A 24429-nucleotide genomic window follows, 5' to 3' on the forward strand; every position below is an offset into this window, starting at 1 on the left:
CTTTTTTATTAAATTCTTTTAAAACGGAATTACACTATTGTGGCCCCTATTTCCTTTTGCATGGGTTCGACAATGTGAGCTGGATTACATTGCTGAAGATATTTCATTATTAAGTACTTGAATGGAATAGTTTGATCTGAAAGTTCCCTGGAGAGTTTATCTTTGAGAGATCTGCATAAGAGTGCATAAGCCTTTGTGATCCTTCGAATGTATATTCGTTTGGATCCATTATATCTGGTAAGCCTATATCATAACTGGTGATGGGAATACCACGTGGTGTCTGCATGCTGTCTTCATATAAAGAAGGTGGACGGTGATTTCTACTTCACGTGTGGATTGGATCAATCTTTTGGATCAGACTTTTTTGTATCTCTTTTTGGACTTCTTTGCATCACTTTATATTTTATAACCAGATATTTTCATCTTTTATTAAATTTTTTTACACAAAAAATTGTGCACATAAGGTGTATTTGGATGAATATTATTTTCAAATGAATGTTATATAATCTTGGTTTGACATTTATTTAATACTGTGAGATTACTGAAAAGTTATATATAAGGTCACTTTTCTTTTTTAGCGCTACACTATAGTTTAAGATTTGCAATTTGTTCACCGTTTTATATCCTTGTGATTGTGTTAGCAGCTTTTTTTATTTTTTTGGGATAGCGCAGTGTTGATTGGTATTGACATTGCTGTCAAATGGACTGTCTAATGATTTGTCTGTATTGTAAAGACAAGCATGGCACCATCATTTGGTGTCACAATGGCAGTGGCTGTTGGTCAAAAGAAGGGAATGGCAATCATTATGACTGCTGTACAGGCATTAGGGAGTCAAACTTGCCGACCAGTGCACGACGATATACGTCGGCACAATGGCACGGCTGTGCAAATGGGCGTACAGGTACGAGAAGCGGCATTGTGGGTGCACACCCGCCACGTGCTCCATGACCGTATCCACAGGACCCGCGGACTCACAAAATCATGTCATGGAGCAGCAGAACGGGGAGATGTAAACAAGGCATTTTCCCGTTCTGCCTAGTGACAAGACAGAGATCTACTGCTCCGTTTCATCGGGAGCAGTGATCACTGCCATGTGCAAGGTAGCCCATTCCCCCCACAGTTAGACTCACTCCCTAGGACACACTTAATCGCCCCCTAGTGGTTACCCCCTTCCCTGCCAGTGTCATTTATACGGTAATCCCTGCATTTTTATAGCACTGATTGCTGTATAAATGACAATGGTCCCAAAATAGTGTCAAAACTGTCCGCCATAATCTCGCAGTCATAATAAAAATCGCAGATCGCTGCCATCACTAATAAAAAAAAAAAAGAATATATAAAAATACCATAAATCTATCCCCTATTTTGTAGATGCCATAACTTTTGCGCAAACCAATCAATATATGCTTACTGCAATTTTTTAACAAAATTATGTAGAAGAATACATATCTGCCTAAACTGATGGGAAAAAAATGTATATTGCTTGGGGATATTTATTATAGCAAAAATTGCTTTTTTTTTTTCAAAATTGTCGCCCTTTTTTTGTTTATAGCACAAAAAATAAAGACTGCAGAGGTGATCAAATACCACCAAAGAAAGCTCTATTTGTAGGTAAAAAAGGACGTCAATTTTGTTTGGGTGCAACGTTGCACAACCACAACCGCAGTGCCAAATCGAAAAAAGTGCTCTGGTTAGGAAGGGGGTAAATTCTTTTGGGGCTGAAGTGGTTAAAGCCCCCTTTCTATTTCTACAAACAGCTGGGCAATCTCAGTCTGCAGTCTCATCAGTTCCCAGTACAAAGCAGTTGGACAGATCTTTCATTCAGGAAATGTGAAGAAATTCTCAGAGTAGAGTTGTTTTACTGGAATTTTTTTTAGGTCAATGGGCACTCTGCAGGCATTATATAGTTGATATAGTATATAGTTGATTTAAAAAAAAAAAAAGAAGTAGACTGTGCACTTTGCAATGTGCGGTTGCTCCAGAGCTTAGTAAAGGAGGAAAGCTTCACTTTGCAAAAAATACCCAATTACATGCAAGGAAAAAAAAAACAGCATGTTTGCTTGCGGATGATTGGACATTTAAACGTTCTAACTTTACTTCGGTATATTTTTAATACAGTTTTCCATTCCATCAAAAAAGATTTTGTCACTTGAAATCTGTTCCTAGGACATGAAATGGAACAAAATCACCTGTAAAGTGACACATACAGGAATGAAAAACGAATATTTTATGGGTTGCTGAAAGTTCCACTCAAACTCGGAAGGGTAAAGCCTTACAGAACATAGAAATATGTGGATGATTGGTTCTTAAAGTGATATTAAAAAGGCACAAATGTTCTTTAAAAAAAAGAAAAAAGACAAACCTATCATACTTATCTGCTCTGTGCAGTGGTTTTGCACTGAGCAGCCCTGATCCTTCTCTTCTTGGGACCCGCACTGACGCACACTGCTGGATCCTCCCTCATGTCGAGTGTCCCTAGAGCAAGCAGCTTGCAATGGGGGCACCCAAGCAGATGAGCTGCAGCTTTGCATGTCTATGCAGACAGAGCTGCAGTTCAGCCCTCTCTCTCCTCATTGGCTCACTGAGCGTGATTGGCCGCAGCAAGAGCCAATGGCTGCTGTCTCAGCCAATGAGCAGTGAGAGTCTAAGGAGAGTCACTCATGCACTTTCCTGGAACATGATGAAGCTCAGGTGAGTATTAGTGGGGATGGGGGGGGCTTCTGCACACAGGATTTTTACCTTCATCCATATGCACAGAGGTAAAAACCTTCAGCCTTTAGAATTACGTTAATTCAAAGATGATTTGATTGTTGATCATCATAGCTCTGATAAAGGTGATATATTAAAACCTCCCCCAAAATGCTTTGGCTATAATTGAAAGGGAATAAATTAAAGAGGTTCTAAAGTCAAGACATTTTCTACCTTAATGCATTCCCTGCATTAGGGTAAAAAATGTCCCACTATGTGCTCTTTCCTCCTTCCTCCCTGTGTACCATCTCGATCCAGCACTGTGCCACCTTGCCATCTGCAGCAGTGCTGCTTTCTCTTCCTCTCTCCACAGGGCTTAGAGCTGAGGGAATCATTGGCTCCTGCTGAGGTCAGTCAAATCCTGTGAAAAGAGAGTAGGGGGCAGAGCTGAACCATGCCGATTGTGTTTATGGACACACACAGCCCAGCTCGGGATCACGTCCCCATGAGTGCTCCCTCAGCACACAGCTTGTACTCAAAGAAGAGGAGGAGGAGACAGCACCCCAGAAAAGGAACCGAGCAGCCACTCTGTGCAATACTATTGCACAGAGCAGGTAAATTAAACATGTATGTTGTCTCAAGAAAAAAAAAGAAAAGCCTTTGGAACCACTGTAAAACTCCGAAACACATTGGTTAGGATTGCAATAATCACATTAAGATGCCTCAAAACAACAGTCATTTGTCTTTCACTGGCCTTCTTGACTGTAGTAGAGCACTTAGCATTGGCTGTACCATGTTTTGTATTCCACTGTACATAAGGCCCCTTTATGCCATGCCGAGCAGGTGAGCAGCCTATGGCTTGCAACACATGACGGTCCTTGGTTTGCACAGGTTGTTCTCTTTCCCAGTCCAGAAAATAAAAAAACTGGCAGAGGATTAAACCAAATGAAACCGTTTGAACTTTAGATGGCTTAAAAGACAGTATGGCCAAAGCTTTTTTTGGTCATACTTCACTTTTGGGTCACAGCAGTGCACTTACTTTTGCTCTCCAGCTAAAGCCTGCTGTTGGCTGATGTCCTACAGCCACTCCTGGCTCCGGAAGGATCCTGACAATGTTGGGATCCACCCAGATGTATGTCCAGCAGCTTGCTCAGAGAGCTCCCGCTTCCTCTCCAGCTTGGTGCTCTAGTGAGCTCTGGAGGGAAAGAGCAGAGAGTGGTGACTGACCATCATGGATCTGCTCTGAACAGACCAGGAACCGAGTGATCAACAGTCATGTGATCGCTCAGTTTTTGGGCTTAGAGCTGCAGGGAAACAGCTGCAGAATCAGACCAATGCTGCAGCATGGAAGGGATTATAAATTTATTTTTGTTGTTTTTTTTTTTTTTTTACAATTCCACACTTTTACTTTAACCATACATATGGAATGCTATTGAACGGTGTCTCCCTTTTGTTATAAAAAGAGGAAATTGTATTTTTGGTAAATGAACCCTTAAAAATACAATTAAACGTTCAACTAATAAGCTAAACATTCCTGGTGCATGGAAATAAAAGATGTTCACAGCTCATTTTCTTTAGAAAGCAGTCACAGCCTGTGTAGAAAAGGCAGTACCCTGCCAGCATGCTACAGAGAAGGACTCTTTCCTTCTGTGTGGAAGCAGTGGTCTTTCTGCCGAGGTCCAACACACCAATTATAGCGTTAGACCTGAAAGTGTGCAATCAGCAAACCTCATACTGCCTGCTGATTCCCTTGCTGAGGAAGAGGACAGTCTTTCTTTTCAGGAGACATACTTTCTACTCAGGTTGCGGCTGCTTTCTAAAGAAAATGAACAGTAAACCTGGCCATAGATGAACCGAAATTCTCAAATAAAAAAATTAAGTGAATAACAGCTGCTGAAAACATTTTGTTCATACAGTATTAGTATAAAGGGCAATTAATTATGCTCAAAGGACTAATACATTTTTCCAGTCAAAAAATAACCAGTCATTCTCTGCAAACAGAGGCACAGGCAGGGGACTTGTTCTTTCTTAAGAGACAGAAAGCCCATCATACAATTGCTTACAAAGGATTGCCCTTCATAAAAAGGAATGTATGGCCAACATATTCCACAAAGGGGATATATTTATTTTATAGCTATATAATCAGCATATTCAGTATTTTGAAGTACATACAATTTTGAAGACTTGCCAGGCAAAACAAAACAAACAAATATATTGTCACTCGTGGCCTTTCTGGATATCAGCCAATGTTCTGTACTGTACAAAGAACAAACAACACTTGTTTAAGCACAATGTACATGAACATTGAACAACTTTAAATAATCATCATGAAATTATCACTTTTCTCTAGACCTATTCAATCTTATGTATTTAAATTCTAATTTGGAGATAACATGCTGAAACAAGAGTGCACATTGGGAGGGTCTGTCTGCTATAAATAAGTGCTCAGTCCCAGTGTTGTAAAATAAAAAAAAAAAATGATGGGAAAAGCAGTAGCTAATTAAATAAGAACATAATAAACTGTGCACTGACTTTCAAAGTAATTAACATATATCAAATAGTGTCGTGCAATATCATCCGACGCAATACACAAATCCAGTGGCTTAATACCTATGTAGGAACCGCCCTGATACGTTTCGTCTCTTCCTGTGTGACTTTTTCAAAAGGAAACAATAATATAGGCAATTTCTTTTATTCTTGATTTTTTTGTAAATTAATGTATATTTATTTCTTGATCACACATAGCATTAAGTCACTGGATTTATTCACTGCTTGGGGAGATGTTGCCTGGCACCATTTGATATGATTATGGGTTGATGTGGAAAAACAACACAATGTGAGAGCAACATTAGTAGATTTGGAGACATTTTTTATTCACTATTGATTCTGTAGTGGTATAGCACTTTTTGTGTTGCGCAGAGATAACAATTTACTAGACTTCCAAAGTTACTATGGTTGTGAGGAACTGACATTTGAACTTTTTTTAAAAGATACATAAATCATAGCTTGAGGCAGAATGTAATTGAAAGTTAATTTCACCAGTTTTTTTTGGAGTTTACAACTTAGATATGCGAGACAGTATAGAAACACAGATGGTATTAAGGATATGAACAAGTGTGCTTGGAGGTCATACATAGAAATAGCTGGAGCGTTCACAATACTTTTATGACACAACCTATTGGAAGGATGACAAATCATCCACCAAGCTCGTAAAGCTTATTAGAATAAAAAAATAAGTGGAAAACTTGGTTCTTTTGAGAAAGCAAAAAAAGTAAGTTAGAGTAGTTTATAAAGTGATGAGAACAAAGAAGAAAAATGAAACAGGTTTGAAAATATGACACAGACAAGGAGCATTTCCCTCCAAGCCTAGGAACAGAGCAGATCCAGATAGAGTGTACAGGTCGGACTATGTATGAAGCCATAACTCCTTAAAGAGATTCAGTTGTTGGAGTTGCTATAGCCCTGATGTTGCACAAAGCAGGACTTTATGGAAGTGTGATAAGCAGTGTTCGTTTTCGTTGACATTTTGTCATCATAATTTTCATCAGAGGCTTTTTTACAGGGATGAAAACTAAACTAAAAGTACAGCACATTTTCGTCAACTGACAGGACATTAATGGCAATGAGGGACGTTTACCCCTCATGAATTTACTGAATTTATCAGCGTATAACACAGTGAGCATGTTATACACCGATATTTTTTTTTTTTTTTTTTACCAATAGGGGGCGGGGATCGGGCGGTCCACCCCAGGTGACACACATTGGGGGGTGGTCAAGCCAGCCACCCGCCTCTCCTCCTGGCCCTTGGACAACACTGCCAGCAAAGTCTATCATTAAGAAAAAATCATTGCCAGCCCCTTATCCTATACTGCTCTTCCTCTTGTGTCACTCATTGTAAGCTGAAGCTTCTAACCTCAATAGCTTCATTCTTGTTGGGCGCTCTCCTCCTCCAAGTGTTGCTTTAGATTGGAGGAGAGTCACATGACCATTCATGAATCTTCAGAGGAGAGCAGCCATGTGATCATGTCCATGCAAGGACAAAGCTATGAGGTAAATTTACAGACTTTGATTTACAATGAGAATGACACAGGAGGAGCTGTGTATGAGAAAGGGCTGGCAGTGATTTATACTTAACGTTAGAGTACGCTGGCAGTGCTGTCCCAGCAGACTGGGGATCTCCTGGAAATGCGGGGGGGCTGTGTATTGTGGGGGGCTTTGTATTGTGCAAAGGGTGGGGGGCTGTGCTGTGTACTGTGGGGGGTTTTGTATTGTGCAGAAGGTGGGGGCTGTGCTGTGTACTGTGGGGGGCTTTGTATTGTGCAGAAGGTGGGGGCTGTGCTGTGTACTGTGGGGGGGGGGGGTTTGCATTGTGCAGAGGGTGGGGGCTGTGCTGTGTACTGTGGGGGGCTTTGTATTGTGCAGAAGGTGGGGGCTGTGCTGTGTACTGTGGGGGGGTTGTATTGTGCAGAGGGTGGGGGGCTGTGCTGTGTACTGTGGGGGCTTTGTATTGTGCAGAGGGTGGGGGGCTGTGCTGTGTACTGTGGGGGCTTTGTATTGTGCAGAAGGTGGGGGCTGTGTACTGTGGGGGGGGGGGGGGGGTTGTAATGTGCAGAGGGTGGGGGGCTATGCTGTGTACTGTGGGGGAGCTTTTAATTGTGCAGAGGGTGGGGGCTGTGCTGTGTACTGTGGGGAGCTTTGTACTGTGCGGAGGGTGGGGTCTGTGCTGTGTACTGTGGGGGGCTTTGTATTGTGCAGAGGATGGGCCTGTGTTTTGTGTACTGTGGGGGGCTTTGTATTGTGCAGAGGGTGGGACCTGTGTTTTGGGCACTGTGGGGGGGGGGGGGGGCTTTGTATTGTGTATAGGGTGGGGGGCTGTGTACTGTGGGGGTGTTTGCTGTGGCGGGCTGTGTATCGTGCAGAGGGCGGGGGGCTGTGTACTGTGCACATTAATTTTAGTTGACTAAAATGATTATATTAGACTAAAATGTACTGGAGATTTTAGTTGACTAACATACGATGACTAAAATGGGACAAACTAAAATGGCATTTTAGTACTAGGACTAAAACTAAATTGAAATTTGCTGCCAAAATGAACACTGGTGATAAGAGGACAGGGGCGCTGCTGAAAAAAACGCATAAATCACAGTTGGAATATTCTAAAAAGCTTGTAAAAGAAGACGCAAATGTGAAAAAAGGTTCCCTGGCCTGGTGAGTCCAACAGTTTTTTTGCTTCAGCACAAACTGCTAGCTGAGTTGAAAAGCCAACATTGGTTCACCCTGAGAACACCATCCCCTATAGTGGTGGTGGTAGTAGCATCAATTTGGGGACATATTTCATAAATATAAAATAGACTATTTAAAAAAAAAAAATCAATGGCAGTTCTGGAGGACAATTTGCCTTTTTTTAAGTGTGCAAGACAACGGAGATTGGGATGGAGGGGTACCTTCCAAACAGACCAACTACCCTAGGCATACAGCCAGCACTACAGGGAAGTGGTTTAAAACCAAGAACTTGAATATCTTAAAATGGCCTAATCTAATGGAAATCTGCAACATGAGTTGAAAGTTGCTGTTTACTGACAGTTCCCATCCAACATGACAGAGATGGAACGGTTTGCCAGACATTGCAGGCTCTACAGTAGATCTGTATTGAAATTTTAACAACACCAATTACATTTTTCCAGTGACAGCTACAAAAGTTGAGAATTTCTAGAACATTGTTGATGTTTCCAATCATTTCTTGTGTCTCTGGCACGGGAAGGGAAGGGAAGAGATTCCCCCCAATAGTTAGTTATGCCACGTACACGCCATCGGAATTCTCATCGGAAAAAGCTCTGATGGTTTTCCCGACGGAATTCGGCTCAAGCTGTTTTGCCTACACATGGTCACATCAAATTCCGATCGTTTATAACGTGGTGACGTATAAAACGTACGACGTGACTAGAAAAAGGAAGTTCAAAAGCCAGTAGCCAATAGCTTCTGTCTCGTAGTTGAATCTGAGCATGCGTGATTTTTGGCGTGCCAGAATTGCATACACACGATCGGAATTACAGACAGAAAGTTTTTCCATCAGGAAAATTGAGAACATGCTATCAATTTTTGGCTGGCGGAAATTCAGACAGCTAAATTCCGATGGAGCATACACACGGTCGCATTTTCCGATGAAAAGCTCTCATCTGTCTTTTGCTGGCCGAAATTCTGATCGTGTGTACGTGGCATAAGTCTGGTTGAAAAAAAAAAAAAAACACAAGTCCTATATATACAATCCTATACCCACAGTTGATCCAGAGGAAGGCAAAAAAAAAAAAAAAAAAAAAGCATGATCCAATTTGCTCCAACCGGGGAAAAAAAAATCCTTCCTGATCCCCAAAGAGGCTATTGGATATTCCCTGGATCAACTTTACCTATAAATAGTAGAAACCATTTATATTATATGTGTATCTAGGAAAAAATCAAGGCCTTTCCTAAAACAATTTACTGAGCTGGTCAGAACCAGCTCTTGAGGAACACTATTCCACATTTTCACAGCTCTTACCGTGGAAACAATAGGACAATAGAGCAAATGTTAAAACAGAGTTTTAACCATTTCCCGTTGTACTCAAAATTAAAAAGTAAAAAAATAAAAAATAAATACATACACTAACTTTAAGACAGTATTAATAGATAAGAAACCCAACATGAAGAATTGGGCATTGTGGATCTTAACTTGCGTCAATATCAAGCAAATTCTGGTGAGCTGCTTCCTCTTTAGATCCATATCCACAAAAAGCTTCAGTGGGCATAGCTGCTGAAACTTCCACTTCATTCCATGCACCACGCTTTTCTCCGAACACAAATCAAATCGAAGGCCAGTTTTTTGTTGCACAACAGTATCGGAAAGTAGTGCCTTTAAAGATTAAATACAACACACATACATATTTGCTGAGGAATGCCAGCTGTCTGTATTCTCAGACACTGAGTAATACTTTCACCAGCTTTCAGAACAGTTTCCTTCAATAAGTAACAAATGCTGCAACTGCTGTTTATGTACAAGGAAAAGGTCTTTCAGGCTCATATGTAGGAGCAGAAGAAAAACAAGCGTCTCACCAGCTTTTAATTAAAAGGCGTACTCCAGTCAAACGTGAAAAACAAAGGCTTGACATGCATTAAAAAAGCACTCCTAACCATTGTAAGCACCCCTGACCATTGTAAGCACCCCTGTCAATGATAAATGGTTTGTCTCAACCCTCTGCCCTTTTTGTAGCTGTGTTAAAGGAATAGGAATAACAACAGACATACTGGCTGAATCACCAGCCAGGTTAAAATAAAGGGAAAAAAAAAATCTAAAGAAAACGAATGCAGCCATAACATTTAAGAATTGGTAAGCTTCAGTATAATACATTTTTGTTTTTGGGGTAATACCGCTTTAACAGTCTTCATGGAATGGATACATACACGATCCCAGGTGCTCCAGACTGCCCCTGTGTTGGTACAGATGTGAAGGCATTGGCAAATGCTCATGTGATCAGTGCTAAAGGGGATAATCAGCAGTTCACATTGGCTGATCTCGTCTTTCACCAGAGATCATGTGACCAAATACCCAAGTCACAAATTTGGGAGCAGCATTTTCTCCAAGAAAAGGAAATCATCCCAACCCTTCTATTACTTATATTAATTTTAACATGTTTGAGCGGGTCCGTTTTTAATCTGACTCCTACCATGTGTGCGATAAGAGAATCTAACTTTCATTTTTCATGTGCAAGTTTAAAAAACAAACAAACTGGATGATATGGACAACACGGCCACATTTAATTCCAGCAGGTACTGGACATCTATCCTGTGCGTATTTTAATTATTTCTGATTTTGTAGCTTACGAATAAAAAGGTTAATTTGGCGAGGAAAAAACCATCAATATGATTATATAAATCAAGTTTTGTAAAATATTAATTTTAATACTGGTGACATTTATCTGCTGGTGGCATCATCAAATTAATGAGCACTAATTATTAGCAGTATCATTTATTCTAGGCTTCTCAGCAGGATCCTTTTACCACATGCTGTCGGTTAGTCAATAACAGGTAATGATGCATCCTCCAATGTATAATGATAAATTTAACCTCAACTCTATGAACAGAAAGGTATGGTAATGCAGAAAGAAAAAAAAAATGTAAAGAGTGTTAACAGACAAAATAATACACATATGCTAATAGTGACAATAGCCAATATGCAAGCCAATATAACAGTATTTTGTCTCCAATATTAAAGTGGTTCTAAAGGCAGAAGGTATTTTTACCATAATGCATTCTATACATTAAACATAATAAACCTTCTGGGTGCAGCTCCCTCATCTTGATCCAGTGATGTGCATGAGAGCAGCACCTCTCCAGGGTCTCTCTCTCTTCATTGGCTCACATGGCAGCAGAAGCCATTGGCTCCTACTGCTGTCAATCACAGCCAGTGAGCCAATGAGGATAGAGCAGGCTCACGGCTGAACCACGCTGTGTGTGTTAATGGACAATGCCCAGTCACAGAGCAGCGGCTCGGGAGTGAGCTTGCTCAAGTGCCCTCATAGCAAGAACTTCATTAAATATACTTCAGGTACATCTTGACAAGTGCCCTGTATATAGGTACATTTTTCCCCCCAAAATTCCCTTATGTTGGGTTTTCTAAACCTTATTTTAATAGATCTTTTTAAGAGTAACATGGATGGACAAATCAGTAATGGTTCACATGTATATCAACTTTTGAAGAGGTTACATCAATTGACAATAAACAATACTACAAAGGGCACAGTGAAAATGGCATTGATTGTTAGAGTCAAAATAACACAACATGACAACATAACATGAATAAGTACAGATAGGCCTATGTCTCTGGGACATCCCAGCATCCTCTGGGACTGTGACATCATAATGGGTGAGGACATCATCCGGCGATGTCCCTATAAGTCGCCGCACGCCGCGTGCCTGTCATTGTGGCCAGAGACAGCGATGAGGCAACAGCTCAAGAAGAGAAGAACAGAAGAGAAGACGGTGACAGAAGACCGGGCCACCGCTTGTAAAAGAGCTAGAAGAAGGCGTGGAGGCCCGGCAAGAACAACCAAAGAGGGGGACAAGACCCCCCAAAGTCGGAAGAAGACCCCCGGGCGGCGAAGAAAGCCGGGCTCCTTCGCTAGTAAAAGAGCTAGCAGAAAATAGCGGAGTCGGGCGAGAAGACCCCCCAAGACGGAAGACCCCCGGAGCAGTGCAATAAATTATTTTTAAACCTAGTGTGTTGTGTTTTTTTAACTTTTTTTTTTTCACAGGTGAATGGGTAGGGGTACATTGTACCCCATACTCATTCACATAGGGTGGGAGGCCGGTATCCGGGGCCCCCTTATTAAAGGGGGCTCATGGATTCCGATAAGCCCCCCGCTCACAGACCTAGACAACGGCCAGGGTTATTGGGAAGAGGCCCTTGTCCTCATCAATATGGGGACAAGGTGCTTTGGGGTGGGGGGGCCATGCGGCCCCCCTTCCCCAAAGCACCCCCCATGTTAAGGGCTTGTGGCCTAGTACGGCTGGGGGGGGGGGGGAGCGCTCGCTCGTCCCCCACCCCCTTTCCTGACTGGCCGGGTAGCGTGCTCGGATAAGGGTCTGATATGGACCTAGAGGGGGACCCTCACGTCGTTTTTTTCAGCGTAGGGATTCCCCTTTAAGTCCATACCAGGTGACGGTGTCAGCGACGGCTACCTGGAGCTGCGCTCAAAACGAGCGGACTTTTCTCCGGGTGGGAAAAGTCAGTTCATTTCAAAAGTACGGCAGACTAGCACACACATGGCCGTATTGTCTGCCGGACTGCCAGCCCAGCGGACATATTTTGGTGCAAAACTACTTTCCTAGTCTGCTGGACTTTCGGGTAAAAAAAAGTCCGCCGGAGCCCACACATGGGGGATTGTCCAGCGGACTTTTCCACCGGATTGTTTGATCGTGTGTACGTGGCATTACTGGACATGGGGGTTGAGAAGCACTGCAGCAGGGTTGTCAAAAAGGGAGACGTCCCTTTTTTTGCAAAAAATTTGTAGGACTTGTCGCCAAAAAGACTTAATGGACAGTCCCATAAGTCCCAAAGATATGAAATATTGTACCGACCTTGGCTCCGCATCGTCAAGGACTGTGTCCAGGAAACATGGACGCTAGAACAGTGGGAGTCCTGTACCAACGTGACAGAATTTTATATGTAGTCTCTTGGTATTTGCTACACAAAGAAGATTTGTGGGCAAAGAAAAGTATACAGTGCTTCTGGTCATCAGTGAAGATGGTATTCAGGTCCCTTTCCCATTTGGATCCTGCAGGAAAGAGAAGTCTAGCAGGATACGCTATGAGGAAGAGCGTAATTTACGAATGAGACCTTCACCGAGGCAAAGGTCTTTAAATGGGGGGAGGCACCTGTTAAAGCCTGCAGGGTCCAGGAAGGGAACATAGAAAGTAAGACAGTTGTGCTGAGATAGTGTGAAATGCATTGACTTCTCCTTCAGCCAACAAAAGTGCTTTGCTTTTGCTACTGAAGATGTCATTACAACAATAGAGCGGATGATTTTTTTTCAGAGTGCAGCCGTCCAAGTCTCCTGCATTTATTTATCTGTACAGCTCAATAATCTGGGCTAGCACCTAGTTTCTAGTGAGTGATGTTCCCTTTGAGCAGCAGCTTTAATGTCAATGTCATTCAAAAGTATTTCAAAATTTCCATTCCAATAAATTTTTATTGGGTGTATTGATTAACGCGTAACTATCAGACAAGTATTTTGTTTCATAATGATACATCATAAACTATAGCTTACAAAACATACACAACCAAAAATGAAGAACAGACTCACGTAACCTTGTAACAACATGTAATCCCTGATTCAACATGTAAAAAAAAAACTCATCTATTCCCACCAAGCCTGGGTAGGAGAGGTATGAGCCGCATACTAGCAGAATACATTGTATAAGAGGACAGGGCAGGGCATGTGACTTCAAGGGAGGCTTCTAGCTTGGTAGCAGAGATGGGCTCTGGCGTCTTCGGGATCCTAGTTCCAAATCCACCAGGAAGCCGACACTGCACACTGCCAATTACAGGCAGCAAGACATTTCCCGGTCTGCAGCTGCACAGATCGGGAAATGTCGCACTGCCTTTGATTGGCGGTGTGTGCAGTGTTGGCTTCCTGGCGGGATGGGGCAGGTGGGTTGGGACTAGGATCCCGAGCACGCCAGAGCCCATCTTCACTGTGTAGAAGAGGTTAAAAAGTGCTTTTAAACAATCAATTTTGGAATAAAAGAAATGGTTAGAAATGTATTAGTTCCAGACACATTTCCCATACTGCTCCTTCAAAATTTCTCATTACTGCAGTTGAAAACAAATGTTAATTTGAACCCAATTGAAGATTATAAAATTAACATTTTTAAACAAAAAGTTTACTAGTGTATGGCCAGCTTAAGAGTGTTGAGAAAAAATATTTAATACGGACAGGGGTGCTTACAATGGTCTGCTTTCATTCATGTAAATCTTTGTCCCAAAAGGTTAACAAGCATTAGCTGGAGTTTGCCATTAAACTTAAGTCCATCTAGATCTGCTGGTGTATCTAAAGGCCAGGTACACACGGGCCGAAAACGGTCAGTTCAGCAGGAACTGGGTGACTTTTGGCCCGTGCGTACAACTCCTCATCTAACAGAAGCTGGTCTCATGACCGGCTTCTGCCGAACAAGCAATATGAGTGTGTACCCCGCATAAGAATACCCAACCCCCACAATGACAATGCTGCTGTCCAAAAGGTGTCTTCATTGCCCCTCCATCGAAGATGGAGACAGACAGGAAGTGTGTTACTGGTTGGATCACCAGGTGAAAATAAAAAAGGGAAAAAAAAAGAAAGAAAATGAATGTGGACAAAATCTTTAAGGATTGGTAAACTGCAAGATATTACATTTTGGGTTGATTTAATGCTGATGTTAAACAGTGGTACATAGGAAAGTCTCCAGGACTCTCAGCCAAGAGCATGGCCATCTGTTTCTATGGCAAACAGCGCTGTTTGGCAAATAAAGCCTTTGAGTAAGTTGTATAACATACCTCTAACTATGAATATTAAAATGGGACTGGTTAGAAATATCTTTATGTATGTGGATTCCATTACAGTGATCTCCGACGAGTATTTCCATAGCCCCATCGAGACACAGTTACACAAGCTTAGCGGAACTGAACAGGTTAACTATGAAGGCAGAGGAAGCAGAAGTAAGCAGACTTTGAGCTTTGGTAGAACATTTGTTAAATCATGTACGATATTAAATAACTCCACCCAGACTAATTCAGACATTGAGTGAAGGCAACATGAGCGAGGCAGCCAAGTGAAAGCATGTGGCAGCACCTCTGTAAGATAATGGCCAAGAAACACACTTCCCCTTCCTATGACTAACCAGAGCAAGCCTGCACAACAACAACACAAAGCGACTTCAACTGACTCAGCTAGAAATCCAAATGTCTGGAAAAGGGAGAACTAATGCGGGTTTCCTGTGCACACACACACAATAGATGTCAGGCAGTTTTTTTTTCTATTTTGTTTTATTAAATCTAGGTATTGCATAATCATAGCATATACGTTTTATATCCTGATAATAAGACATACACAGAGAGATTTCATATAAATAGCAAAGATTACAGAGCACACCAAAAAATTTAATTTGGCAACATTCTCTGGGGATCCAGATTCCAGTAACATTAGCACTGTAATAAAAAGGACTGACATTAATACAAGAGCAAAATAACATTTGATAGCTTCAATTTGGTTGCTCAAAAAAACTAAAAACAAAAAAACAAAAACACACGAAGCAAAATGAGCACCGGTTGGTTGTTGGCGAGCCACTGATTTGTTTTCAAGACACCAGAATTATGGACTGTTTGCGTTAAGTTTTGCTGAAGAAAGACATTTTGCTTGCCCATATCCCATAGCAGTCAATAGTCAACAGTCTATCCCGAGAGCAAGCAACAGGTTGGCTATCTTCTTATATTGGGACCATAAAGAATGAACATATCCACCTTTTAACAGGAAATCAGATCACAGCAGCAAAGAAAAGGAATTTGGCAATTTGGAGAAGGCTGAGAGCAAAAGAAGATAGTTATAAATACATATAATTTTTTTTTTTTTTTAGTGTAGAGTTTAGTGTCACTGTAAGAGCTACACACCTATGGTCCATCTTGTGAAAGAGTAACAATTCCACTGAAACGTATCAGAAGTAGTACTGCCTGAGTGGCTGAGCTGCAATTCTGTTTTTTTTTTTTTACAGTATTATCACTTCTCTTTACTGTGCGCCTCTCAGTGTGCCAATAGCTAAGGCCTTGGCCGTCTCCGTGCTCCGTTTTTTTTTTTTTTTTTTTTAATCTGTATCTCCAGATCAGAAATTCATTGACATTGGACTGTGGCTACTGCAAAGTGTATCAAAATGTGGAAGTACTAGAACAAAATAAAAAAACTGAACTGGTGGGTGTGGTTCCTTGCTTGCTACTCAGCTATAAAGTCGCTGTGGATTCATGGTTGATCACCAAAGCTCAGATTTTTTTTTTTTTTTTTTTAAAGATTGTTGTGCAAGCTATTTATCATTGGATATTTCTAGTTACAATGTTGCAACCTGATCCTGTGTACTACTGATATACTGTGAATGTATATATTACACACACACACACACACACACACACACACACACACACACACACACACACACACACCATGTGTTCTAATGTGGATCCAATGGCTATTGTGTTACAACACACAAATAATTTTGGAAAGAATTGGGACATCCCCTATTCTAAACTGGGTGACATTTAGTTTGCTAAGGCAATAAATGCCACATTTTTTTTACTAAAGCACTAAATGCTAAATGTCATTTTTTAATCTAAAATAAGGTTTTAACCATTTCTTCATTTTTGGCATCTCAGTGTTACTGATCTCCTCCATCCTATTTCAATCAATTTCTATCTATTAATAATAAAATATGAACTGATTACTCCTTATGAGGATATTAGATCCAATGGATATGCAGAACTTTAAAATATAATATTCTCACAGTGAGTAGGTAGAGAAACCAATCCATATATTATTATTTAGCATAGCTTTTGTGGATATCTCATAACTATGGAAAATATTGATCTGAGAGGGAAAAAAAAAAAAAAAAAAAAAAAAAGGTACCGTAAATAATTTAGGACCTGGGGGACGTTGTTTTAGGTGAGCTTTGGTCATTTCCTGTCTATATGCACTTGCTCCAATTGTTGCATATCATTGCTCGGACCAGCTTCCTCATAAGGATCATGCTGGACCATGCCTTTGTAATGGGAGTCCTTGTAGTCTTAGTAAGGGGAGCATGTGACAGGGTGTCAACATAGAGGCAAAACAGAGTTAGAGGTCTGCCCAAAACAGACAATGCCTGAATATGGCAGGATCACTGGGTATCTTAACCCGTCCACTGTACAATAATTTGTGGCCCCACTGGACTGTTTTGTTTTCTGCGGGGCCACATATTTGCATATCCCCCTTTGTGCTGGGAGCACACCGCATGGCGCGCTCCCAACACAGAGACCGGGGTCTCAAGGAGAGCCCCATACCAACGATCGGGACCCAGAACTCTCGATTTCATGTCACCCGATTGCTGTGATAGCATCTGATTGGCTATCACAGTGGTCAGTCACTGTGACTCTTACCCCCGTGTTTTCTTTCTCTGTGAATGTAGGCGAGAGATACTTCGTATCTCTCCCTCTCCTTGCAGAGAAAAGTGTGTGCAAAAATAAATAATAATAAAAAAAATCAATACAAAAAAAAAAATACCTAGATCAAGGTTTGATCTAGGTCAGTGCCAGGGTTAGACCCCTTTCACACCGAGGCAGTGTTTTGGCGTTTTAGCGCTAGAAATAGCACCTGAAAACTGCCTCCCATTCATTGCAATGGGTGCCTTTCACACCCGGGTGGTGTACTTGTGGGACGTTAGAAAAAGTCCTGCAAGCAGCATCTTTGGGGTGGTTTGGGAGCTCTGTACACAGTGCTCCCAAAATCACCAGGAGCAGGAGAATTTAATTTGGGTTGATCTTTGGTTGAAGGTTCTGGTGGTAGCAAGAAATTTTGGGACAGTTTTCCTTTGATAATATAAACAAATAATAATCAGCAGATACCCATTACCATTTACCACCAAAAGTAAGCCCAATTTGTTCAGAGAAAAACGCATTATCATCCACCTGGATGCACAAAGTAGTTGTTATGATATGTACAGTTTTACTAACACGTCAAAGTTTCAAAATTGTGCTTAGACATTTAGATTCGTTTTACCCTTAGGAGTGTAGGGGTTAAATTAAAGTTTCAGCTTTAAAAAATTCTGAAATGACATCAGTTTAGTAATTGCATTAAGATCTTCTTTAACAAACCCCTTTATGAATATTGAAGTGTACCAATGCACACAGATCTGCCTATGCACTGTAACAACCATTCGTGCATAAAACCTAAGGCCCAAATATATTGATGTGTGCAATGAGCTGAAACAATGCACCTGTGGGAACACCCAACACACCCAATTGTGTGCAGAGCTTCTTCTGGTCATGAGTGCTTATTTGAAATCTGCACAGATTTACTTAATTCACACTTATAAATCAGGTCCAGATCCTCTTCAGTTTACCACAATTGATAAATCTGATACTAAAGTGTGAAGAAAGATCTCTTCAGCTGTCACCACAACAAGAAAGTACTATACAGTTTAGCCAGTTTGAGGAATTGAAGCTATATTTTGTAAAGGTGCGTATATAGTAGGAAGTAACCTAAAGATATTCAATAGCACTGTTCTATGGCTGAATAGCTGAAAAGGTGGTGGGCGTCTCACTGTTCTTGTATTAGCGTAGAAGAATGGAGGACATTATTGTTAAAGTAACTGGATAGAAATGAAATACCCATTTGGATCCCATGTGAATCAGAGATTATGACCTTTGTGGCAGGTCAACTGAGACCAGGTGACAGATGCACTCCGTAGGAGTCAGAAATGCACCACTAGGTAGTGGACCTTAGGACTGACTGCTGCGGATTGTACCCAGGGAGATTCAGGACACAGGTCTACAGGATCACTAACACAGATCCCAATGGGAGCTGGAGCATAGATTCCCCAGGGCACGGAGTCTAAGAGCCAGAGGGTGTTCGCCAGAGCCTCCAGTGGTGAGGATGGACGTCGCTGCAGTCTGGCTCCAGGTCGCAACCCCTAGGGTCTCACAGCTCACGCTCACAGTAGACTACAGGAGAAGGAAGCAGCAGGCTGAAACGACAAGGATAGTAAGGGGATATGGCAGAGGTCAGGGCAACTAGCAGACAGGAACAACAGAGTACACGCCAAAGGTTCAGGGTCACAGGCAGACAGGGATGATCGGAAACATGCAAAAGGTCAAGGTCGCAAGCAGACAGTAATCGTAGAGAACACGCCAAGGTCGGTAACAGAGTCAAAACGTAGAGCACACGGCAAGCAGGAAACAGGAAGCCAAACACATAATGGTTGATCAGCACCGCTGCCACGCAGTGCACAGGTTAATATAGGGTTCCCTGATAGGGCCTGGGGTGGAGCCATGCTTAGAGGAGAGGTTATAAAAACCACCAGGTGGAAGTGGCTGTCCTCTTAGTCAGAACACATGAGGGGAGGTAAGCAAACAGAGGAAGATAACTGCATAACCATGACACTTTGGCTATTAGAGATAATCATAGTTAGCGTTTTCTTAAAGGGATTGTAAAGGCAGAAGGTTTTTTTTATTTTAATGCATTTTTTGCATTAAGATAAAAAAAAAACTGTGTGCAACAGCCACCTTCAGCCCCCCTCATACTTACTTAAGCCCGTCTTTATTATGCAATGTTGCAGGAGTGCCTAAGCTGCCAGGGACTCCCCTCCTCATCAGCTGAGACAGCAGGGAGGCATGACTGGCTCCCACTGCTGTCAACCAAAATCATTCAGCCAGTCAGGAGAGAGAGGGGGCAGGGCCGGGTCGCAGCTCTATGTCTGAATGGGTCCAGGGAGCGGTGACTCGGACCGTGTGTCCCCATAGCAAGCTGCTTGCTGTGGGGGCACCCAACAGGAGGGAGGAGCCAGGATCACCAAAGAGGGACCCGAGAAGTGGAGGATCTAGGCGGCCCTGTGCAAAACCAACTGCACGGAGCAAGTATAACATATTTATTATCTTAAAAAAAACTCTAACTTTAACCACCTCTTAAGAAAATATGCATTGATTTTTGTTTGTTAATGCGTAAAACGAAATAGGTTCCAGGTTTGTATATAAGGTGGGCTATACCTCTCAAAGAATAATCTACAAATAAAATTATGCATCTGCAGAGAGACCATACTTATTAATTTAGATCCTATTTGTAAAGATTTCACCAGAATCACTTAATGGAATCTTATCTTTTTGCTGTGCCGTAGATACTATAGCCATCAAAGGACACCCCCTGTATGGGGCCCCTCCTTTGTTACAAATAATATAAAGCTAATAAAAATGGCCATTTTTTAGAAAAGACATCTTTGGCCTTGTGAAGCAAGGATGATGCCAACACATTCTCAGAAACAAGTTCAACATCAGCTTAGACACAGTGAATTTTTATTAAATTGATCTTCCCAGGCATAAATCTGTTAAAAGACCCTGTCATAACCTGCTATGTTTCAAACCCATTACAGCCATGGAATATGCATTAGAAGTAGCAACAGAAACCCTGCCTGCTGCAATGTTTTCTTTCATTTATTTTATTGAGCAGAGCAGATTACATACTCGGTCTGTTTTTTATTGCTATTAGGGAGTCTTCCCTCATTTCCTGTCAGGGCAGGACATGAAGGCAAATCTCTTCAGCAGGGAAACAGATAAAAACAAAAAAACAAAAAACATTAATAGTAAGGGTAGGAAAAGTTAGAACATCTGATTTAATTGCTGTCTTTGCTTTCAGGCTTCTGCAACAATTGCAACTTGTATTTGGGAGATTTTCCCATACTTTTCTGCTCCTGCCCCACAACAATGGGGTAAAGACAGAAACAACTCTTCCCCACTCTATTTAAAACTAAAAACCTGGGAGTGTGATCTCCAGTGTGAGTTTGCTGAGGAGCAATTGCACCACTTGTACTGCCTCACACATTTTAGCTCCGTGGATTCTAAAACGCAAGGAAAAAAAAAACGTGTGCCCATGTCCCTTCATAGAATTTACCCATCAGTCTCTGACTTGCGCTGGATGGGTGCAGGCAGAAGGGAACACTCCAGATTTGGTGGGATTGTCCATTATCACTCTTTTGGTCTGCTGTCCGCAGGCGCATATCGGATAGTGTTGGTATTGACATACCTTTTTCTCAGAAGCAGTTTTTGCTTCACATCCCCACCAATCCCCATTCTCACTATAAATGCAGTGCTCTCCCTCACTTTTTCAATGCCGCAAAGCGCCTTATACCAAAAAGCCTGCGAGTTCCGAGCAAGCAGGTCTAGCTTGGGAAGGTGATGGAGATAATGGAAGCAGAGGAAAGGCTGGGCACTTGCAAGGGAACTTGTGAGCACTTCAATTCAATCTGGGCCTCATAGCACTCATACCTCTGGACAGGCCCCAGTTTCCTCTAGTCTAGATATTGCTTTGCTAACCTAGGCGGACCGTGCATTTGAGCAACTTGTCCAAGCGAACCGGAACCTGAATCAGGTTCAGAACCAGATACAGAACTAAAATTGGTGTTCCTAGTTTAGTCCTACCCAATCAGCCAATGAACCAGGTGTGTTTGTGTCTACCGATTCATAGAGTCCTTAGCTGTACTTGTATATTTTTTATGTTTTATATGTTCCTACTTCATTTTTTGAGCGCCTAAGATATAGTGAGGTTTTTTTCATTGCTTTATTATGCAAGCCCTTTCCCCTTCCCCCAAAGTTTGAGGGGAATGTCCACTTAGATAGAAAATCTAGGACAGGTTTAGGCTCATAATGGTTATGGTGCAATAACTTATTACGCTTCTTATATTAATGTTTGTTCTTGAGGTGAATTCTCTGCCTTTCCTTTTTCCTTATCCCTTTTTCTTTTCATTGTTTTGTATGGATTAAATGTCAAACAAAATAAAGATTATATAAAAACTAAAAACCTAACCTCCATCCATCCAAATGTTTTTGTTTAACGTCCCTCAAGCTCAGAATGTGTGCCTCTAGAATGATAATTCATTGCAAATATAATGGAGTAGCCCATGCGAAAAGGCTTTTTCCTACAAAATTTACAACACAGAAGTCAGTGTTGGCTTAAACAGGATTCATACAAGGAATCGGTTAGCTCATAAGAGAACAAATATAAAAAGTTTTATTCAGGGCTCTTTTAATAAAGCAGCTAAAAGGGCATTTGCTCTGGGCCTGCCAACAGCCTAGTATATAATGCTGTAATGTTTGAATTGTGAAATATTAAAAACGGGCTCATATGTCAGCATTTAGCCCCAAATCCATCCAGCCCAACTTGTGATCCCAAGTCAGTACTAAAATATTTAACCAAGCTGTGATATTTGCTATAATTATTCAACAGAGTTAGCAAGTGATTTTAGCTCTTTCCCATTTAAAGCTGAACTTGACTGTTTTTATTAAAACTTCTAAGTAATGCTCTTACTACTTCTACTACTTTTGTGCAAGTAGAAGTTTTAAAAAATGTTTTTCCCAGTTTTAGATTGGAGTGGGAAGTGTATGAAATGCTTCAAGATTGTTACTGTCCATGTTTAATACATTTCTCCTCACTTTCTGTTCACCTGGAACAGGAAATGAGAGAAAATGACCCCAGTAGACGCTGAAAACCATCTGTGGTTTTTAGGTTATATCAGATTTTTATAACTGTCTGTATAACCCCCTAAGGTTTACCTTTCCCTCCACTTTCTGTCCCATAGACTAATGCCATTTGTACAGGCGGTGAGGTAAAATCTCCCCAATGAAGACAAAGACTGACGATAGCAAAAGGTCTGACAAACCCCAAACTATGTAATGAGAACCCAAGTTTTCCCCAAAACTGTGCATGTTTGCAACATAACTGGCCACATTTAAATTCCATGTCAGTGCTAAAAGTGGAACTTTATGCAAATTATAAAAAATGGGTGAACAGACAGGAATTTTAATGCAGAAGAGGCATGCTTCGTCTCTTCTGCATTAAACTTCCCTACCTGCCTGTCCCCCCTGTACAGTGAGCTTTTTGGCTGGAGTTGCACTTAAAAAATGTACATATTCAACTTACACACAAATTCAACTTAATAAAAAACCTACAGAATCTATCTTGTTTGTAATCCAGCAATCGTACTTGGAAAAAAGATCACATCAAAAATTCCAAATGAGCATGTATAGTAGGCACTGTGGAAGAGATGAGCTTACAAGAATATGCCTATCATGTTAATGCTTTCCTTCCGTCTGTGTGCTGCCATCATAATGTATGGAGATAATAATCTGTAGGCAGCCTCTCTCATTTGTATAATTAGCGATCAACCCACAGCTATTATTGCACAAATAAATCAGGTTTAAAATGGAAATTATTACTGGTGACAACACACGATTACCTTGCTCATTTGTCAAATTGTCAGTTTCTTATGTCAACTGTTGACTACTTTGATTTAAAAAGGAAATTACAGGCTTCTACCATTTTTAAACATGGTAATGTTACGATGTAAATTTTAAAATAACTTTTCTACGTATAGTTATAAATTTTTTTTTACATATAAATGTTATATTATACATAAAAATGCTGGGCAGTATAGTGGCTTTTTATTTATTTATTTTTTACAAAAATAGGCACTGCAATTTGTTTAGCAGGGTCATACAGTGATTGTACTTCACTGCTCCCCTTACCTCATTGAAGGCCTCAGCGCAAAGCCTTAAGAACTATGTGAATATAATATACAAGTGTCTTCTTTAAAATGATTTCTTCTCAGAAGTTATTTAGCAAAGATGACAACTGCATTGTCTAACATACATAAAGACACAAGGAGAATATTCAAATTTATAAATGAAACACCATCATAGAACAGAAAGAAAGCAAGCACAAATGTAACCCTTTAAAAAAAAAAATCCTTTCAGCCAAACGTGAAAAGAATAACTCATTGAAAATACACCGTGCTTGACTTTATAAATCCTTTATTTCAAACTCCAACAAAGTGAAACAGACAGTATAGCAATCTTATTACTTACAAGTACAGACAGTTAGAAAGAATGAGCCATCACAATACATCAATTAGGATTGTAGTAGATGTACAGAGACTGTAAATACCAGCTGGCAGGCTATAAACCTCCAGTGGTAGGTTAATACATTGCAAAGCTCCACTACTCATTTTTTGTTTTAACAGAAATAGGTAAAATGGGCTCAGCAGCGAAAAGATGGGGGTATTTTTTGTTTGTTTTGTTTTTTTGCTTTAAAGGGTGGTTTTAAAGGGTGAAGGGGGGGGGGGGGGGCTTGCCGCTCCAAAGAACCTCTGTGGTCTACTGTGACACCATCAGGGTGTCCAAACTTTGAAGTGCTTCACAGTTTGGTCCTTGAAGTTGGCTGTTAGTTGCTCCATCAACTAGAAATAGGACGTTCGGTCCAGCCATTGCTCAATTGCTGGTGGAGAAGGTTACTTCCACATAACTGGGATGAAAGTTTTGGCCGCACTAAAGGAGGGGTTTAAGGAGAGAGTTTTATATTGTTTAAATGACATTGTAGTGACACAGGCAGGCTGCAGGGTCATTTGTAAGGGACACATTAATCACCCTATAAATGGTATTCGTAACTTGCATC

The 24429-nt window shown here is 41.1% G+C and overlaps 1 protein-coding gene across 3 annotated transcripts in view; it reads right to left on the minus strand.

Annotated features, from left to right (window-relative positions):
* The window catches only part of SLC35D4 (solute carrier family 35 member D4), a 169891-nt gene that overhangs the window by 39514 nt on the left and 105948 nt on the right, over positions 1-24429 (minus strand). Inside the window, exon 14 of one of the 3 annotated variants that reach the window (XM_077492573.1) lies at positions 15271-15404. The exons of the other annotated variants lie outside the window; for them this stretch is intronic. Coding sequence (XP_077348699.1) covers positions 15399-15404 — 6 coding nt within the window. The 3' untranslated portion in view covers positions 15271-15398. Of the gene's footprint in view, positions 1-15270; positions 15405-24429 lie in introns of those variants that run through there. 3 annotated transcript variants of the gene reach the window in all.

Source organism: Lithobates pipiens, unplaced genomic scaffold (assembly GCF_037356315.1).
Source record: "Lithobates pipiens isolate NorthernLeopardFrog02 unplaced genomic scaffold, aLitPip1_a1.2 Scaffold_19, whole genome shotgun sequence".
Taxonomy (NCBI): domain Eukaryota; kingdom Metazoa; phylum Chordata; class Amphibia; order Anura; family Ranidae; genus Lithobates; species Lithobates pipiens.